Consider the following 15243-nt stretch of genomic DNA (forward strand, 5'->3'; position numbering starts at 1 on the left):
AAAAATTGAATAATAATCGAGGAACACGTAACGTTATAAAAAGAAAAAAATTTAATACCCAAATTGTGAATTTTGAGTATTGTGTAGTCGAAAAGGACAAAGTTTGTGACGAAAAGACATATATGTAAAGAAAGGTATTTACAGTATGTACAAGGCAAAATCAAACAAGAAAGATCAATGTATAAAAAACTCAAACTGTGAATTTTGTGGTTTGTTGGATCGAAAAAACAATTTAGTGAATAAGACATAAAGAAGATATTTACAATATGTACTGTACGTACAAAATGAAACCAAACATGCGTAGCTCTCTCCATACCAAGACGGGTTGACTCATTTGAGGAGGAAATCCCCCCGTAAAGGAAGCCGAACCACTGCCACGGAAGTGAAGACAATCTGCCATCACCACGAGAAAATCAGGTGGCGTTCCTCTTCCGGCGGCTACAGGCATGCGTAAGATGCAGTAAGCACTTAAAAAAAAATACAAGTGCTATACCGCCTTCCCATCACATGCATGCAAATTCGTGCTGCGAAGAAGACAATCGCAACAAAGTTGACAAAAGTCCCCACACGCGAAGGTGGCCAAACTACGTTTACGGGTTCCCGACCAATCTCTTTGGCTGTTGCCAAGAGAGATGGCGTCAAGAAGGAAAATTTAGACTTTTTGCATTTTCTGCTCGTTGAACAGACGCTGACAATTACCTAATTTCCCACGCAAAACGCATTTGTTGTCCGATCCAACCTCGACAATGTCCAAAAAATACATCTTGACATAATTTCTTTTCTTCGTTGAGGGGTCAGTAATCCCAGCGAGCCAACACAAATTTCGACCATGTTCAGGACGTATGCAAAACATTGCCATTTTAAATTTTGTACCGTTGTCGTAAAAAAATTTTAATTCGAAATTAATGTAAAATGTTGCTGTCTGCTATGGCAGACGAAGTTTCCCATTGGATTATTGGATGAGCTGTTTATTTTCTGTTCTGCCATGCGAAAGGTAAAACGATTATAGTTTTTTTTATGTATTTCGCCGCCCATCTTTTTTCTTACAGATTCTGTGTTTACATGGATATCGCCAAAGTGCACAAGTTTTCAAAGATAAAACCGGCTCACTCAGAAAACTTCTGAAGAAGCATGCAGAATTAGTGTACATTAGTGCACCTCATCTTATTCCAGCCAGTTCAGCCATCCAAGATGAAAGCATGGAAACTTTACAGGCAGTTCCTGCAAATGGAAAAGTTGAAGAGCAGAGAGGTTGGTATTTCAGCACAGAACAGTTGACATTCAATTCACATGATGAAACAGACTTCAGCTGGGGACTGCAAGAGTCCATTAATGTTGTCAGTAAAGCATTTGAAGAGCTCGGACCATTTGATGGAATTTTGGGCTTCTCTCAAGGAGCTGCTCTTGGCTCAATTCTATGTTACATGCTTGAAAAAGGAGGTGAACAATATCAAACAAACATTTCAGAACTTAAATCTCAAATCATTGTTTTAGAATTAAATTTTTCATTTAGGTTTGCCATTCTTGTGTCTGGTTTCCGTTCCAGATTAAGCCCTCATACATACTTTTATAAAACCAAACAAACCATTGCCACTCTACATGTAATAGGAGAAACAGACAGAATTGTGGAAAAAGGTAGAAAGCTCTACAGTAAATCTTGTACCTACTATGGAATATGATTTAGAAAGTTTTCTTTTGTACCAGAAATGAGTGAGGAGTTGACTACCTATTTTGAATCACCTCACATTATGTGTCATTCTGGAGGCCACTATGTACCAGCAACATCAAAGGAGAAGGAAGGTTATATTAACTTTCTGGAACAGTTCTAATGTAATACTGAATAAAGGAAGAAGGAAAACACTACATACATTGACCACATGTATCACTTCTTTTCCAATCTTTTTGTTTCATTATTTGTAACTAGTATTTAACCAAGACTACTATATTTATTTAATTTTTATTACATAGCCACAAATAATTAACAGGAAGCGTGCCCATGAAACCCAAATTGAAATTGAAATCGTTTCGAACGATAGCCAATAGTGGTGAAGACAATTCTAGTTTTATGTATATAGTATATTAGGACTTACACATATTATAAGTATACTTGTCGAGAATGCCACAGCAGGTGATTCTAACGCCATTCTCCCGGTAATGGTGTCTTCTTTGTAGATACTGTCACATTCGTTAGACGTTTGCCTAATCAAGAAGGATGATGATTGTTAAGTGACCCTGATAACACTACTGGACATGTCTGAGGATTTGAAGACTGACTATTGGAAGTGGAGGACAAGATGAAAAATTTCGAAAACCCGCATTGCGGCATGGCTTTATACAGCATTTTACGGAACTCCTTGCTGCACAGGAAGTACATGCAGAAATTTAGTGCGAAGTTGCTCATTTCCAACAAGTTTGCCACAGCGCGAAACACTTGAAAGCTGTGAAATGATTCCAGTTCTTGATCGTAAATAATTGACAAAACTGCTGATGGAATATTGGTGATAAAAAACAATACTATTATCGATAACAAAAGAGTTAACAATTTTCGTTCCTGTTCAAGGTTGCGATTCGGGCGTCCACTACCTTGCAAGTCTGCATTTGGTTGCCCTTGCCGCATTTGCCTACGCGTTTTGACCACCCCATGGTATTTGATCAAAATTAACATGTTGAGTGTAGCCAAAATTAGACCGGGGAGAAAGCGGACTAGACTCTCTCCCAGCCATACATATGCCGTCCAGAGGGGATGAGCTGTCACAATCTTGTTCTCCAAGTACTCGTAGCGACACTTGATAGAATCTCTTGTAGACTTTTCTTCTTCGTTATGAACCACCACGTACTTGAGGATACAAAGTGGTAAGCTGACGATAAGCGCTAGAAGAAAAGAGATAGCAACTGCCATTTTGGCCCTCAAAGGAGTGTGAATCTTCGGGAATTGACCTGCCAAACATACGGATGTATACCTATACGGAAAGCCATTTGATGGGTTAATTGAAATTAAACACATGGTGCTTTCAATTCGTCATCGTACCTTTCAACAGTCAGGGCAACAACGTTGAAAATGGATGCCGCCATAAACGTATTGAGAATGAATAATTCCAGATGGCCATAGTAAAATGCGCTCCAATGGCTACAGGCGACTTTTTGAGCCAACCGGATCCATAAGGGAATAGATGATAACAGGGCGCCCATATCTGACAGAGCGAGCGCCGACAAGTAGACTGGAATCGCACCTATTTTTGGACCAAATAGCAGGCATTAAACAGTTTATGATTCCGACCACACCATTGCTCAAAGTAAACTTTTCTTTTAGACTATCGCATCTCACCTTCCATCCGCGATCGCCCTACCACGAAAAGAATCAGAATATTGCCAATCAAACCGAAGGTTACAATCGTAGGACCGACAACACCGTAAATGAATGCAAAAGCGTCGGCGGCGTCACTGTCTACGCCGGGCACTGGACTGTTTGAATCCGAAGTTTCAATATGTATCCTTCGGGATCCTAAACCCTTCGTGGCTGCTGTAGTTGTTTTCGTATTGCTCTCCAGTTCCAAAAAATGCAGGGCCAAGATCTCCATATTTGTCCTGTGGAACAGCCGATAACTGAGAAATCCAAAGGGGTTATGAAACTGAGAATCCAATTTCGTTTTTAGAAACGCATCGGCAGGCAAAACGGAGCAATAACCGTCAAATAACGCCGTCTTCTCCAATCAATCAGAACCTACTACATGCCCCCTTCTGCTCCCGTTCTTCCTTTGTAAGCCAGTTTATGTAGACCGAGGATAAAATTCTCTCGCTGGACGCTTAGCTGTGAAGGAAGAGGAATCCAGAGGATAACCAGCCGCCGAATGTTCCAAGGCGCATGATCGTTGAGCCGATTCTGCAACATGAGCAACACGTATTTTCCCACTTCCATCTCCTCCCTCCCCTTTTAAGACTTGGCAGCGTAATCTAAACAATTGCGTGGATTTTTGTTTACACCAAATGAATAAGAATAACTTCTCCAAATCTCTGAACTAAAAGTTCGTTCCTACTCCAGTCGCCCCACGTTTTTCGGAATCATATAGTACGATCCAGTAGTTGAGCGTTAAAATGGGATGGCTGCTACACGTAAAAGATGTGACACTATCAACAGTTTAATTTCTCGATAAAATTCTCCTTGCATCCGGTAATATTGTTTGGATTGGCTCGTACAGTGGAAGTAAATAAGCTCTCGAGAAAGGAGAGTATCTGGAAATACACATACACATTCAAACTACGCAATAGCAAACCTTAGATTCACACCAAGGGTACGAACAAAAATAAATTCTGATGTGTACTGAATGTTAGCGTTGCTGAGGGTCTCATCTTGCCCATAAGGAACAGCAAGAAATCCCTGAAGCAGCACTACATGGATCATGTAGTCTCAATTCGCCGTCGTTGAAAGGAAAAACCCTGGACAGATGACGTATTTAAGGGAAATCCATCTACACATTTCTTTCACTGTTTTCTACGTTCTCATTTTGCTTTTATCTATCACGCCATGGGCATCTCGAAGATATTATTCCTTTTTCCATCAACAGAAATCCCTCTCGCGCAACAGAGCGTACGTGTAAAACGATCTGCAAAGGATCAATATTATCTTCGGGGATGGATTCGTAAGACGGGAGAATAAGAAATGTTTGATCGTCTGAGTAGGCAATCAAAGGGCTACGATGCAATATCAGATCACCGTAAGACGGAAAATGGTTATGCTGGTGTATGCCAAAGTTGTCATCGATCCATGGCCGTTTTTTTATGAATACTTATTTCATTTGTAGTGAATTTGGACTGCTTCACATTTTAAAAACTTTTTGTGTCTTTATATTTAATACTGACATAAATTTTACGTAATTTCTTGCACAAATGTGTAAACCTAATTGGCTGACAAGGGGTACAGTATATTATTTACTACGGAAATGGTGCTTCTAGCGAATTCTACGCCCTACTCCTTCAGTCCTTCCTTCCTTTTAGCAGACTTCTTTACATTAGTCTCGCTCTTTTCCGCCAGGTCACAGTTCCCGTGAGTTTGGAAAAGTTAAATATCCCGATAATTTCGTGGATATTTACACAAATTTCGATCTCAAAATGAAAATATGGACATCAGAACACATCTTTTGGTAAGCACTCTCAATTGATGGCAATAGTTGGAAGTGAAACGTGAAAAAAAAGAGATATTGTGTTGCTTAGGGAAGTCGTAGCTCAAACTTGTATCAATGTTACATAACTCGTTCTTCTTTTAATGTTTGAGACGTATTAAATGGCAAGTCTTCCTGTAAATAAATTTTCTGTTTTTGTGTTGACAGTCACCCATGGGAAACTGTGGCCCAAGCTTCGTGGAGAAAATATCCAAATCCCATGAACCCAAATGTGGTGGCCATTGATGTCCTTGAAAGGGATGTTAAAAATGGAATTTTACATTCAAGAAGATTACTTAGTTCCAAATGGGTTTTTCCAGGATGGGCTAGAAAGGTATGATAAATTTTCCACTATGAAAAAACAAACAAACAAAAATTGCATCTTAAATGTAAATATAATTTCCAGATATTGGGCAGTGAAAGAATTTGTTATGCCAAAGAGAATTCAACCGTGGATCCTACAAATAGAATTATGACCCTTTTCACCCAAAATGTATGGTATCTGTAGTTAATAAATTAGTATTAAAATATTAGCTTTAATAGATTAGTTAAATTTTGTTGTCTAACTTTTTGTGGAATTTTACTTTCAGCTGACATTCTGCCATTTAATGTCAATTGATGAACGTTTGAGTTACACTGCACATCCTGAAGACCCTTCCAAAACATTGCTCACTCAAGAAGCTGTAGTGACGGTGAGGGGAGTTCCACTTTCATCATACCTAGAAGGATTTCTAACTAATACCATATCTCTGAATGCCAACAAAGGAAGACAGGTATAGAATCACCATGTAAAGAAAATCAATTGAACAAAACTTTAATACCTTCCATTATAAAATGTAAGGCAATGGAATGGGTGATCGGAAAACTTAATGCCGAGGTTCATGACCTTACCACCACTGCGGCCAAAAATTTACATGTTCTGACATCCCCGCCGACGGTCCAAGCATCAAGTTTGCCGGAATGCTAGCACCCTTTTCAATTTAGTCCAAGTAATAAAGGATATTTTCAAATGAAATGTCTTCATTAGATCCGCAAAAAAAAAAAAAAAAAAAAACGAGAAGAAAAAAAAAAAGAAACATTCGATGCAAGCAGATCTAAAATTAGAACTATTTTCAAATACCCATCGCATTTTTTACAAATCGATTTATAAGAGTTGTAAACATGTTTGTCAGGGTTTCTTTGGTTACTTAAATATCTTTGGTAACTGGAATTGGTGAGTTGTAATACAATCTGTAAATAGGTTTGAAATGGGAAATGGAAAAACTAATGTATTTCCGATATTTGTGGATAGTAGCCTAGTTAACAAGCTATTACATTTTGAAGAAATTATCAAATTAAGATCAAAGTTTCGCTACTGGTTACTCAATTTGTATGCTTAACGCAGTATGTAATCAACTGCAGCTGCAAAGTTCTCACAAACTGCAGTTGGCGGGATACTGGAACGGTTTTCATCTCCTGGCCGAAATTTTCCAGTGCGCACCAAAATAGCCTTAAATCCGGCCAGAAGTGCCCCTTCAATATCGTCACGTACATCCTGTCAGGGAATACAGACGATTCATCAAAATTTGTGCAACATTATTACTTAGTGCTATAAAGCTATTGTCCTCGTCCGTGCGTCCAAATTTTGCTGACTCTTGTTACCAAACTTTAATTTATGACATCTACCTCGCGGGGACGACTAGCGATCGTTTTGCAATAACTCTCTGGTTTAAACTCACATCGCCAATCATTAGGGCCTCATGAGGCTCGCAGTTCAATCCCGTTAATGCAGAAAGGAAGAAATTTTTTTCTGGCTTGCCCATCACTGTAGCAGTCCTTCCAGTTGCAAATTCTAATGCTGAAACAAACGGTCCAGGACCAAGAGCCAGCCCGTCACCGCGAGAATAATAACGACCCTTGTGGATAGCAATTAAATCCGCTCCATTCATCAAAACCCTTTTTCAGATAAACATTTAAAATATTCAAATAAAAAACCCTTTTAAGTAGGAAAGTAAAACCCACCTAAAAGCATGATTCATGGATTCATACTCAAACTTGCTAGGGGCCAATCCTACCACTACTGCATTTATTTCTTCAGCATTCCTTGAAATCCCTTCAAAATCTTCCAATGCTGCATCCTCAAGCAGTAGCAATGGGCTATGCAAGACAGACAGTATGATAATTGGTTTAAATTTATCTTTTTTCTTTAATCTATTTACTTCAGATGATGATTTTCGATGTATTGACGGGAAACAGTTAAAGAAGTAAATATGTCGTTTTTCTTCAAACAAAATCCACATTTGGTAAGTCTTTCATGTAAATAGTTTTTACTCTCTTTAGTTGTATTGGTGAGAAATCTCACAAATATACCAGAGCTTTTCAACCTAAACAAATACCATTAGTACGGTGAGAACTCGAAGGGTCATAAGTTAGAGGATGACGGCTTTTGTAATCAATTTCAAGCAACTGTTACATAACAAAACCATCATGTTAATAACTAAGATTTGATTATGACTTAACCGTTCTAAAGCTTCGACTGCTCCAGGAGTCGCTTCATTTTCTATGTGAAGAGTTCCACTTAAATCCACCAGCACAGCTTTTATGTCTCCGCGGTTTAACCGTAATGCCATCGAAGTTCTTTAAGATTTGTCGTTAATGACAAGAAGAAAATTTATTGATTATTGTATTATGTTTTTGCTGTGTTCCATATTTTTATGAAGCATACGACACAGTTGCTGGGAGTACAGCGTTGCCGCCAATCCAACATCCGCCGAATTCTAGTATTTGTTGTTTATTTGTTACCTACAGCAGACGTAGAACGATAGTTCACGTCAGTGAGTCACTGTAGTGGTTGCAGGTCTTACACAGGCTTACGTTCGTATATGTCGCAACCGATTCAAGAGTACGACATACAATCGAGATTCGAAATCAAGGCGTCATTACGTACAATACCTACATAGGCAATCTACGAGCCTCTGTAATTACACGATACAAACGTATAATTCACCGTTCTTGGTATGTCAATATAAGATATGTCTTATGGCAATTGGTTTTTTCCCCTTCGTGATTTTGTACTACACACCCAAAATAAAGAATTTATTTTGTTTGTGAGGGGTGGATCCTGATTTTAAATAGAAAAAAACCAGAACTCCAATAATAATTTAGGCTAATAATGTGTTTGCAGAATGAAAATCAGCATTTGATTTTACTGGAAAATGGAACCGAATAGCTTAGAAAATTCAAACTTACCTGATAAAGCCAAGGATGGTGTTCTCCCTTTGGTAGAGAAACCATGCAACCAAAGTATGGATTACAAGTTTATGAATGTTCTACATTCATTTCAAAGCATTAAACCATTTTCATTTCAATTTATCTTTTCCAATTATAGGTCACAAAAGTTTAGCAGAATTAAACCTCCAAGATGTGGTGAATGAAGATACAACCATCAGTAACAGCCAAGAACATGGAGATGAGCAGGACCTCAATGGATCCAAAGTCAGTGCCAATTTAGATGTAGCTGAAGTGGAGAAGCAAAATGATGATCTTTCGGCAGATTCAGAAGATCTTCAGAATTTTCTCCTTAAACAGACAGAAGTTGGAGAAGATGCAGTATTGAATGGTGTAGATAGTGACACTTTAGAGGCAACTAAGCAAGCTGCCAGAAATGGAAGTGAAGTCATTGGTGATGAAACTGATAATCTAAATGTGGTGTTTAGATTTCCCGGATCTGTAGATGAAAATGAAGTATTCAGCTTAAAAACATCCAACAAGGAACCATTATATCTACATTCTAAACGTCTCAGCAGTAGTATTGTTGACATTGACCAACTTGCCAGGTGTCAACACACAGCTGAAGATGTTGCAGAAGTAAAGAGCTTTTCCATAGCTTTATTGGAACTTGCGTTTGAGAAACAAACAGACATATCCTCAAATGCTGTTGCTACTATACAACAGCTGGGTCGCAAACACCCGTCAACTGTTCTCAGGACGCTCCAGACGTACCTGAGCGCGTCCGAGAGCCAAACATCAACCCGGGTTCTTTCTACTATTCTGACGATTATGGATACTACAATTAATCCTGCTATAGAAGCGGGGCATTTAGACCATAGTTTGGCTACAGCGCTGGTGAACTTGGCACTGAATGAAATGATTAAAAATCCTGAACCTATACCGGATATACAACTACCAGCCTCTAATGTTTTGGTTACTGTGGGAACCGTTTACTGTAAAGATGTCATCGAACTTCTTTGTAGTCGCCTTCAAAATGGCATACCTCATTCGTCTATCTTAGTAAGCTTGGCTTCATTGGCCACGTTAAACATCTATGGAACTGTGCTTCATTTAAAAAACGTACTTAACATGGTGGTGGCGTTATTGAGCACTGGTCAGATAAAGAACAGCCTTCTGCGATGTAGTTTCGCTACCGCATTGGCCAAATTTAGCGAGGCTCTGTTGTTCTACCTGGCTAATATGGAGCGCGCTCCAGATGTTTCTGTCCAGCGTGATTGGTTTTACGAAGACATTTCAGCAGCCTTCGAAATTCTGTTTCTGCAATGGTTACCCTGCAAGGCAACAACGACTTGTCAAGAGATTCTCGAAGCTCTAGGGCAAATGTCACAACTATTGTCCGAAGAACGCCTAGAGCATATGGCTCCGAAGCTTCTTCCGTCATTGATACAGAGCTACCGGGGACCAGTAGAACCATTGTATGTAAGCCGCTGTCTAGCTCTCTTTCTCGATGCGTTTTTCTACAACGGATCGGAACTTCCCGATGCAACCGTTCACGAGTTGCTTCAGGCGCTTTTTCAACAGATGACGATACAGCCAGATTACAGCCAGCCGTCTACGGTTAAGAACAACTATGAGGTACTGTTTAAAGCTACGTTCTATTATGTTGAAAACTAACGCATACGCTAATGTAACGATTGCGATTTTGCTGTATTTTAGGTATTAAGATGTTTGGAACGCTTGGCGCGGGTCCATTTGGAAAAAGTGGTGGGATTTCTGCTTAGCAAAGTTGAGCAAGGTGCTGAGCAAGTACGAGTAGCTGCACTGACAGTGCTTAAGCATTTGATCAATTCTCTCAAAGAACAACTGGAACCGCACGTCGCGGCCATCGGAGCCCAATTGAAGTTACTTTGCACGAGCGATGCAAATTCACTATCGAATAATGTAAAAAAAGTACTTGTTCAAGTCATCGTGGCTATGGCAGTACAGGGGCATCTTCTAGCTTCAGATACAATTCATTCTGGCAGACATATTCAACTGATTGCCTTCTTGTTGAAGTTATGCACATTAGTACCAGGATCTGAAGTGGTACCAAATTCACCGTCGTCTGGATTGGATGTTTTTCTGCATCCACTCAATAAAGCATCGAGCTTTAGAGGGAGTATCAGCTCGATTCCGGCCAATGTTGTATCTAACGATGAATTAAGGCAAATGTGCGAAAACGTTATACATTTGCTAGTGACCACCCAATCGCAAATGGAAGACCTATTTTGGCCTGTATTACTTCGGTACGCTTTGGATCCCGAACACAATAGAGCCTTCGGTGTTATTGCAAGAGCGCTAGCACACTTGGTTACCAAAAAGCGCCAAGAGCCTGGTGGTACGATTATTATAGGTAAAGAGAGAGCAATATTTGTTTTAGTATTTTCATTTTCCTGACTCTTGATCTTAAAAAAAAATATTATAGATGAACCTACTTCGACCGCTATTGTCGCCCGTTTCTTTGTCCTAGCCAGGTCACCTGTGCCATACGAAAAGTGTTCTGCCATTTTAACATTCTTGCAACACTTCTCCGCGATTGTTCATCCGACTCTGGCTCAACTTTGGCAAGTAGAACTACCTCAGCTTGCCAGTCAACTCAAAGGTAACGTAATGAACCAACCAGACAATCAGAATGGATGGTTGCTTTCGTTGGAGAAACTGGCGGACGTGACACTAGCAAGAATCAAACTTGCAGCACCCGAGTGGACTCGTCTATTTGCCACTGATCTACTTGATCAAGTTGGCCTTTATGGACAGCAGCCGCTGGAGCGAGGTTTCTTGCTTCATCTCATCGGTATTTCCGTCTATCATGGGATTATTCCGCAAGGACCAAGCTATGGTAATTCAATACTTATTAACTTTTAAAAATCTTGTTTAATCATTTGGTATTTAAAAATCAAATGCAGCTATGGATTTCATTATGACGTCAGTTCGTCACCAAATGATTGAGGAAAGCATTGGATGTGCATCTGCAATGGGTATATCATCAGACTACACCGTATTACGTCAGTAAAAGTTAACCAAATTTAATTGTGCTAAGGTTGGTGTGCTCGTGGACATCTAGACGTGGCACTACTAAGATTGCAAAACTTGGAACGTAACGACTATGGCCGCAAGTCAAGTGGTTTCTTAGGATTCATGAAAGAAAATCGTAGCGAAGTAGAATCAGACATGTTGAAATCTACTGCAGCCCGATGTTATGCCCGTATCGTGGCCGATGCCCCGGCAACTGAACTGTTGTTAAAAGTTGACAAGCATGTGATTCGAGCCATTATTCACATTCTTCAGTCCACCAAAGACCGTCTAGTCCGTCAAGAAGGGTTGGATGCTGTGGCATCGGTTGCTCAGGCACTTTGGCCAGAACGTCTCCAAGAAAGATACGTTTTAGCCAAGCGTCCAGATTTGCTAAAAGAGACTCTAGTCCAACTCAAATCCGTTTCACTTGCAGACCTGAGTAGTCAAGCAGGATCTCCTTCTGAACTTAAAAGATTAGTGGAAATTTCCCGTTTCACAGTCCGAGCCTTGGATGCCTTGTCTGCTCTTATGTAAGCCAGCATACGTCCGAAGGCAATGTCAGGATGTAATTCTCATTATCCTTGATTTTTTCAGTCGGCTCCCACCTGTCTTGGGCCCGGATGATCAATCGACAGTGCTAGAAACTGGGCTTGAGCGTGGAATACCGCTGTATGCTCAACTTTGTCAGTTTGCAATGGAAGAATGGGGGATGGTTGATGCCTCCTTGGCAGCCAATCAACTACTAATAGCCCTTGAGAACCTTACGCTCCAATTTCTTCGGTCATCTCTCGATCCAGCTATGGTTGATATAATATTTTCTCAGCTTCAGTCTTGGGCGCGAGGACAAGAGGGGCCCATGCGCCGGGCTGCCCTTACTTTACTAAAACTGACGCTGGCTACGTTTTTTCGGGAGGTGGAATTTGAACCAGGTGCACCAACACGCTTTGGTCAAGGTCATATTATGATTGCGAAGGTAAATTGATTGCTTCAAATCAAGTGAGTGAACTTGTTGATTTTAATTTGATTCTTCGTAGATTATACCACGTTGTACGGATCCGGAAAGCGCTGTACGGGATTTGGCCATAGATTGCTTGTCTTTAGTCCTCAACATAATTTCCAAGTATTTGGGATACAGCGGGGAATACGAAAAAAATTCACTTGAAAAATTAGAATCATTGAAAACCGATCTGGGCTCTGCTGACCCCACCGCGCCGTTAATTGAGCTAGCGAATCTTTTGAATTCGAAAACGCCTACTAGCGATGTATGGGCGTTCCTCGAATCAGCAGCCAGTGGCTTGAATGATCCTTTTGCGACTAGCTCTAGTGGCGTATCTTTCGTTATTTGTTTGGTGTTAAAGGTAATGTTACGACCAAAGAAAAAAGAAATTTTTTTTTTGTAATAACTGGTTTTTAAACGCAGGTTCGGGGAGGCGAAATCCATTTGCGAACTAAGGAGTTATTGGACATGCTCTTATTCCGCTTAAAGAACGTGGAATGCCCACAAACGCGGCGATCTATTTTGAATGGTGTTTGCCTATTATCGTCGCACCAGCGAGACGTTGTAACGTCAGCATTATTGTCGCATTCACTTCCTCACAACGAAGACATATCAGATTGCTGGAAAGCGTTGGCAGCAGATTCGACGCAAGCAACAGCTGTTCTGGATCATTTAATTGACATACTGACCTACGCTGCACCCTATGAAGAACGTGGTCCACATGCTAATGAAGCCATTGTTTCGTTTCGTCTACTTTCCACGATCTCGGCCCTGAAATCCATGTGCTTAGTGTCACAAATTTCCAGTTGTCTACAGGTAAAATATCGTTGTTTACAAGCTCACAGGCTCCGAAATTAATAACTTGTCCAATCCGATTTCATAGGCTCGCTTTCCTCATGTGTTCTGCCTTCTTATTTTGGCGCAGAGTTGTATGCTCGGTGCATCACCACCGATTCATTTCCCGTCTAATGGCGCTGATCAGCTCTCCTTCGTTCCTGTTAATCGCGAGGCATATCGCTTGAATCCTTATCAGATGTGCGCTGATACTTTTAAATCTGTAATTGTCTCCGTTCAACTTGATCCTCTTATGGAACCTCTGACAGAGCACCGTCACTGGACAAACTCCGGAGATCTGAACGCCTTTTGCGCCTTGGTAGCAAGTATGACAGCGCTGTGCACCGTTTTTACAGCTGCCCACTTACCTTACATGATAGTCTCTTTCAGCAATGCGCTTAAGAGTAGCCATCAACGCCATAGACTAGCTGCAGTTGCATTTTATGCCGAGTTAATTCATCAAAGGGCTGTCGGTAGGGATCTCGATGTAGTTATTCGTGGTCTGACTTCGTCTCTTCCGGATTCGTCATTGTTGATCCGCCGTATTGCTTTGAAGGGATTGGGTTCATTAGGGGATTGTGATCCACGTCAGTTAGAAATACAAGCGCCTTCTGTTTTGAATGCCCTCATGGAAGGTCTAGAAGAAGATGGTCGTGAACCCCATGATGGAAATTGTGGCACGGTGAAAGAAGCGCTTGAAGGATTGCTGCGCTTGGTTCCTGTAGTCTCTGTGCCCGAAGTAGAGCGACTAGCTTCTCGCTTAGCTCTGCGTGTCCGCCCATTTTTTGAACATGAATTGCCTCAAGTGCGACAAGCAGCAATTTCTCTACTTGCCCAGTTGTTCATTGCTGGATCTACGTCATCTGCAAGCGATCGTTTAGCCGAACAGGTTGGTACATAATTTTTTTACTGAAATCTTTTGAGATTAATGCATTCGTATTTGCCATTTTTAATTCAGGTGCATGCTACATTGACTAGTCTTCTACTTCATCTGAACGAAGGTGACCCTAGTGTTGTTCGAGCGTGTAAGTTGGCATTGCGCGAAGCTGGTCCTCTTTTGGACCGAAACATCGAAGAAGGTACAGTCAGCATCGGCAGAGTTAGCTCAATGTTTCAAACGCATTTGCCCGAGGAAGGTCGCCTTAACTACCTCACTTTCTTGACTGATTTGGTTAAACTTATTGCCGTTGACTGCGAGGAATGGATAACCAGTAATTATCTACCAGCGGCAACTTCGTATTTCAAAAGCCCAGCACCTGAATTGCGGGCAAACGCCGCCTTGTTTGTCGGTTTGCTCTGTGGAGCAAGTCGGTCAACTATTATTGCCACTCAGCAACGAAACGTTTCGCTGAGTTTAATACGTTTGCTTCACGATCCGGTGAAATCGGTTCGCCTTCAAGCGATGAATGCCATCAGCTTGATGTTTGGATGAATTTGAAGGGGTCGTAAATTTGCCCACCTTTCATTGCTGGTCCGTAGTCTTCAATGAAGTTATGCTATAAACATTCGAAATACGATTAGACGCATTCCCTCACTTTTCTGACATTTCTGAATTTTGTTTTTCAAGTTTCTTTCATATTTAGTTTATGTTCTATAAACGTGCCTTTTGCAAGTTACGCATATTTATTAAACTTTGCCATTCAGAACGAAAGTTTATAGGTTCGTTATTTGTTGATAAATACACTGGCAGATTGAACGTTAGCGCATTCCCTGAGTCTTTTTAACAATCAAGTTCGACATGCCTCCCGATGGCAGATCTCTCTTTTCCTCCAAAGCCATAAAATATCAGATTACTTTATAATCTCTAATAATATCGAAAACGGGAATACTCAATGACGTCTCAAAAATAACGGCGTTTTCTGCCTTCAAAACTTAACAGCTTTTCGGTGGACAGATACAAAAACGTTATTCTAGCGCTCCCGATAAAGTCTTCGAGCCATCTATCATGAAAACCAAAAAAAGTAATAAATAAATAGAGTCAAATAAAATATG

General features: G+C 40.6%; 5 protein-coding genes across 8 annotated transcripts; 3 read left to right on the forward strand and 2 right to left on the reverse strand.

The window, feature by feature from the left end:
- Window positions 1-656: 656 nt before the first annotated feature.
- On the forward strand, window positions 657-2757 carry LOC116916139 (esterase OVCA2). 2 transcript variants are annotated; one of them, XR_006643686.1, is made up of 6 exons: window positions 657-994; window positions 1050-1440; window positions 1495-1635; window positions 1705-1800; window positions 2173-2498; window positions 2561-2757. XR_006643686.1 is itself a non-coding variant. In XM_032921343.2 (5 exons), the coding sequence occupies exons 1-5, from the start codon at window positions 986-988 to the stop codon at window positions 2214-2216; spliced, it is 681 nt and encodes a 226-aa protein (XP_032777234.2). In that variant the 5' UTR covers window positions 657-985; the 3' UTR covers window positions 2217-2757. The 2 variants fall into 2 exon arrangements, 1 of the variants encoding a protein (XP_032777234.2); XM_032921343.2 differs by having other exon boundaries at window positions 2173-2757.
- LOC116916137 (probable G-protein coupled receptor B0563.6) lies at window positions 1807-4851 on the reverse strand. Of its 2 annotated transcripts, XM_032921340.2 has the most exons (4): window positions 4320-4851; window positions 3326-4230; window positions 3029-3230; window positions 1807-2960 (listed from the first exon to the last, which is right to left on the reverse strand). In XM_032921340.2, exons 2-4 carry the CDS (start codon window positions 3576-3578, stop codon window positions 2204-2206), a joined length of 1212 nt encoding a protein of 403 aa, XP_032777231.1. In that variant the 5' UTR covers window positions 3579-4230; window positions 4320-4851; the 3' UTR covers window positions 1807-2203. The 2 variants fall into 2 exon arrangements, with proteins under 2 accessions (XP_032777231.1, XP_045025892.1); XM_045169957.1 differs by having other exon boundaries at window positions 3326-4851.
- Window positions 4852-4977: 126 nt separating this feature from the next.
- Window positions 4978-6411, forward strand: LOC116916140 (protein slowmo). The gene is made up of 5 exons (XM_032921344.2): window positions 4978-5138; window positions 5325-5490; window positions 5563-5649; window positions 5747-5929; window positions 5998-6411. The coding sequence occupies exons 1-5, from the start codon at window positions 5107-5109 to the stop codon at window positions 6121-6123; spliced, it is 594 nt and encodes a 197-aa protein (XP_032777235.1). The 5' UTR covers window positions 4978-5106; the 3' UTR covers window positions 6124-6411.
- LOC116916138 (haloacid dehalogenase-like hydrolase domain-containing protein 2) lies at window positions 5324-7890 on the reverse strand. Of its 2 annotated transcripts, none has more exons than XM_045169959.1 (5): window positions 7656-7890; window positions 7355-7519; window positions 7158-7292; window positions 6822-7091; window positions 5324-6690 (listed from the first exon to the last, which is right to left on the reverse strand). In XM_045169959.1, the coding sequence occupies exons 1-5, from the start codon at window positions 7763-7765 to the stop codon at window positions 6519-6521; spliced, it is 852 nt and encodes a 283-aa protein (XP_045025894.1). In that variant the 5' UTR covers window positions 7766-7890; the 3' UTR covers window positions 5324-6518. The 2 variants fall into 2 exon arrangements, with proteins under 2 accessions (XP_045025894.1, XP_032777233.1); XM_032921342.2 differs by having other exon boundaries at window positions 6875-7091; window positions 7656-7889.
- Window positions 7891-7966: 76 nt separating this feature from the next.
- Window positions 7967-14952, forward strand: LOC116916135 (maestro heat-like repeat-containing protein family member 1). Its single transcript, XM_032921337.2, has 12 exons — window positions 7967-8150; window positions 8320-8438; window positions 8524-10001; window positions 10083-10758; window positions 10831-11244; window positions 11312-11383; window positions 11446-11950; window positions 12015-12393; window positions 12455-12778; window positions 12841-13233; window positions 13301-14140; window positions 14210-14952. Exons 2-12 carry the CDS (start codon window positions 8351-8353, stop codon window positions 14681-14683), a joined length of 5643 nt encoding a protein of 1880 aa, XP_032777228.2. The 5' UTR covers window positions 7967-8150; window positions 8320-8350; the 3' UTR covers window positions 14684-14952.
- The last annotated feature ends 291 nt before the right edge of the window (window positions 14953-15243 follow it).

This window comes from Daphnia magna, linkage group LG2, assembly GCF_020631705.1.
Source record: "Daphnia magna isolate NIES linkage group LG2, ASM2063170v1.1, whole genome shotgun sequence".
Classification (NCBI taxonomy): Eukaryota; Metazoa; Arthropoda; class Branchiopoda; order Diplostraca; family Daphniidae; genus Daphnia; species Daphnia magna.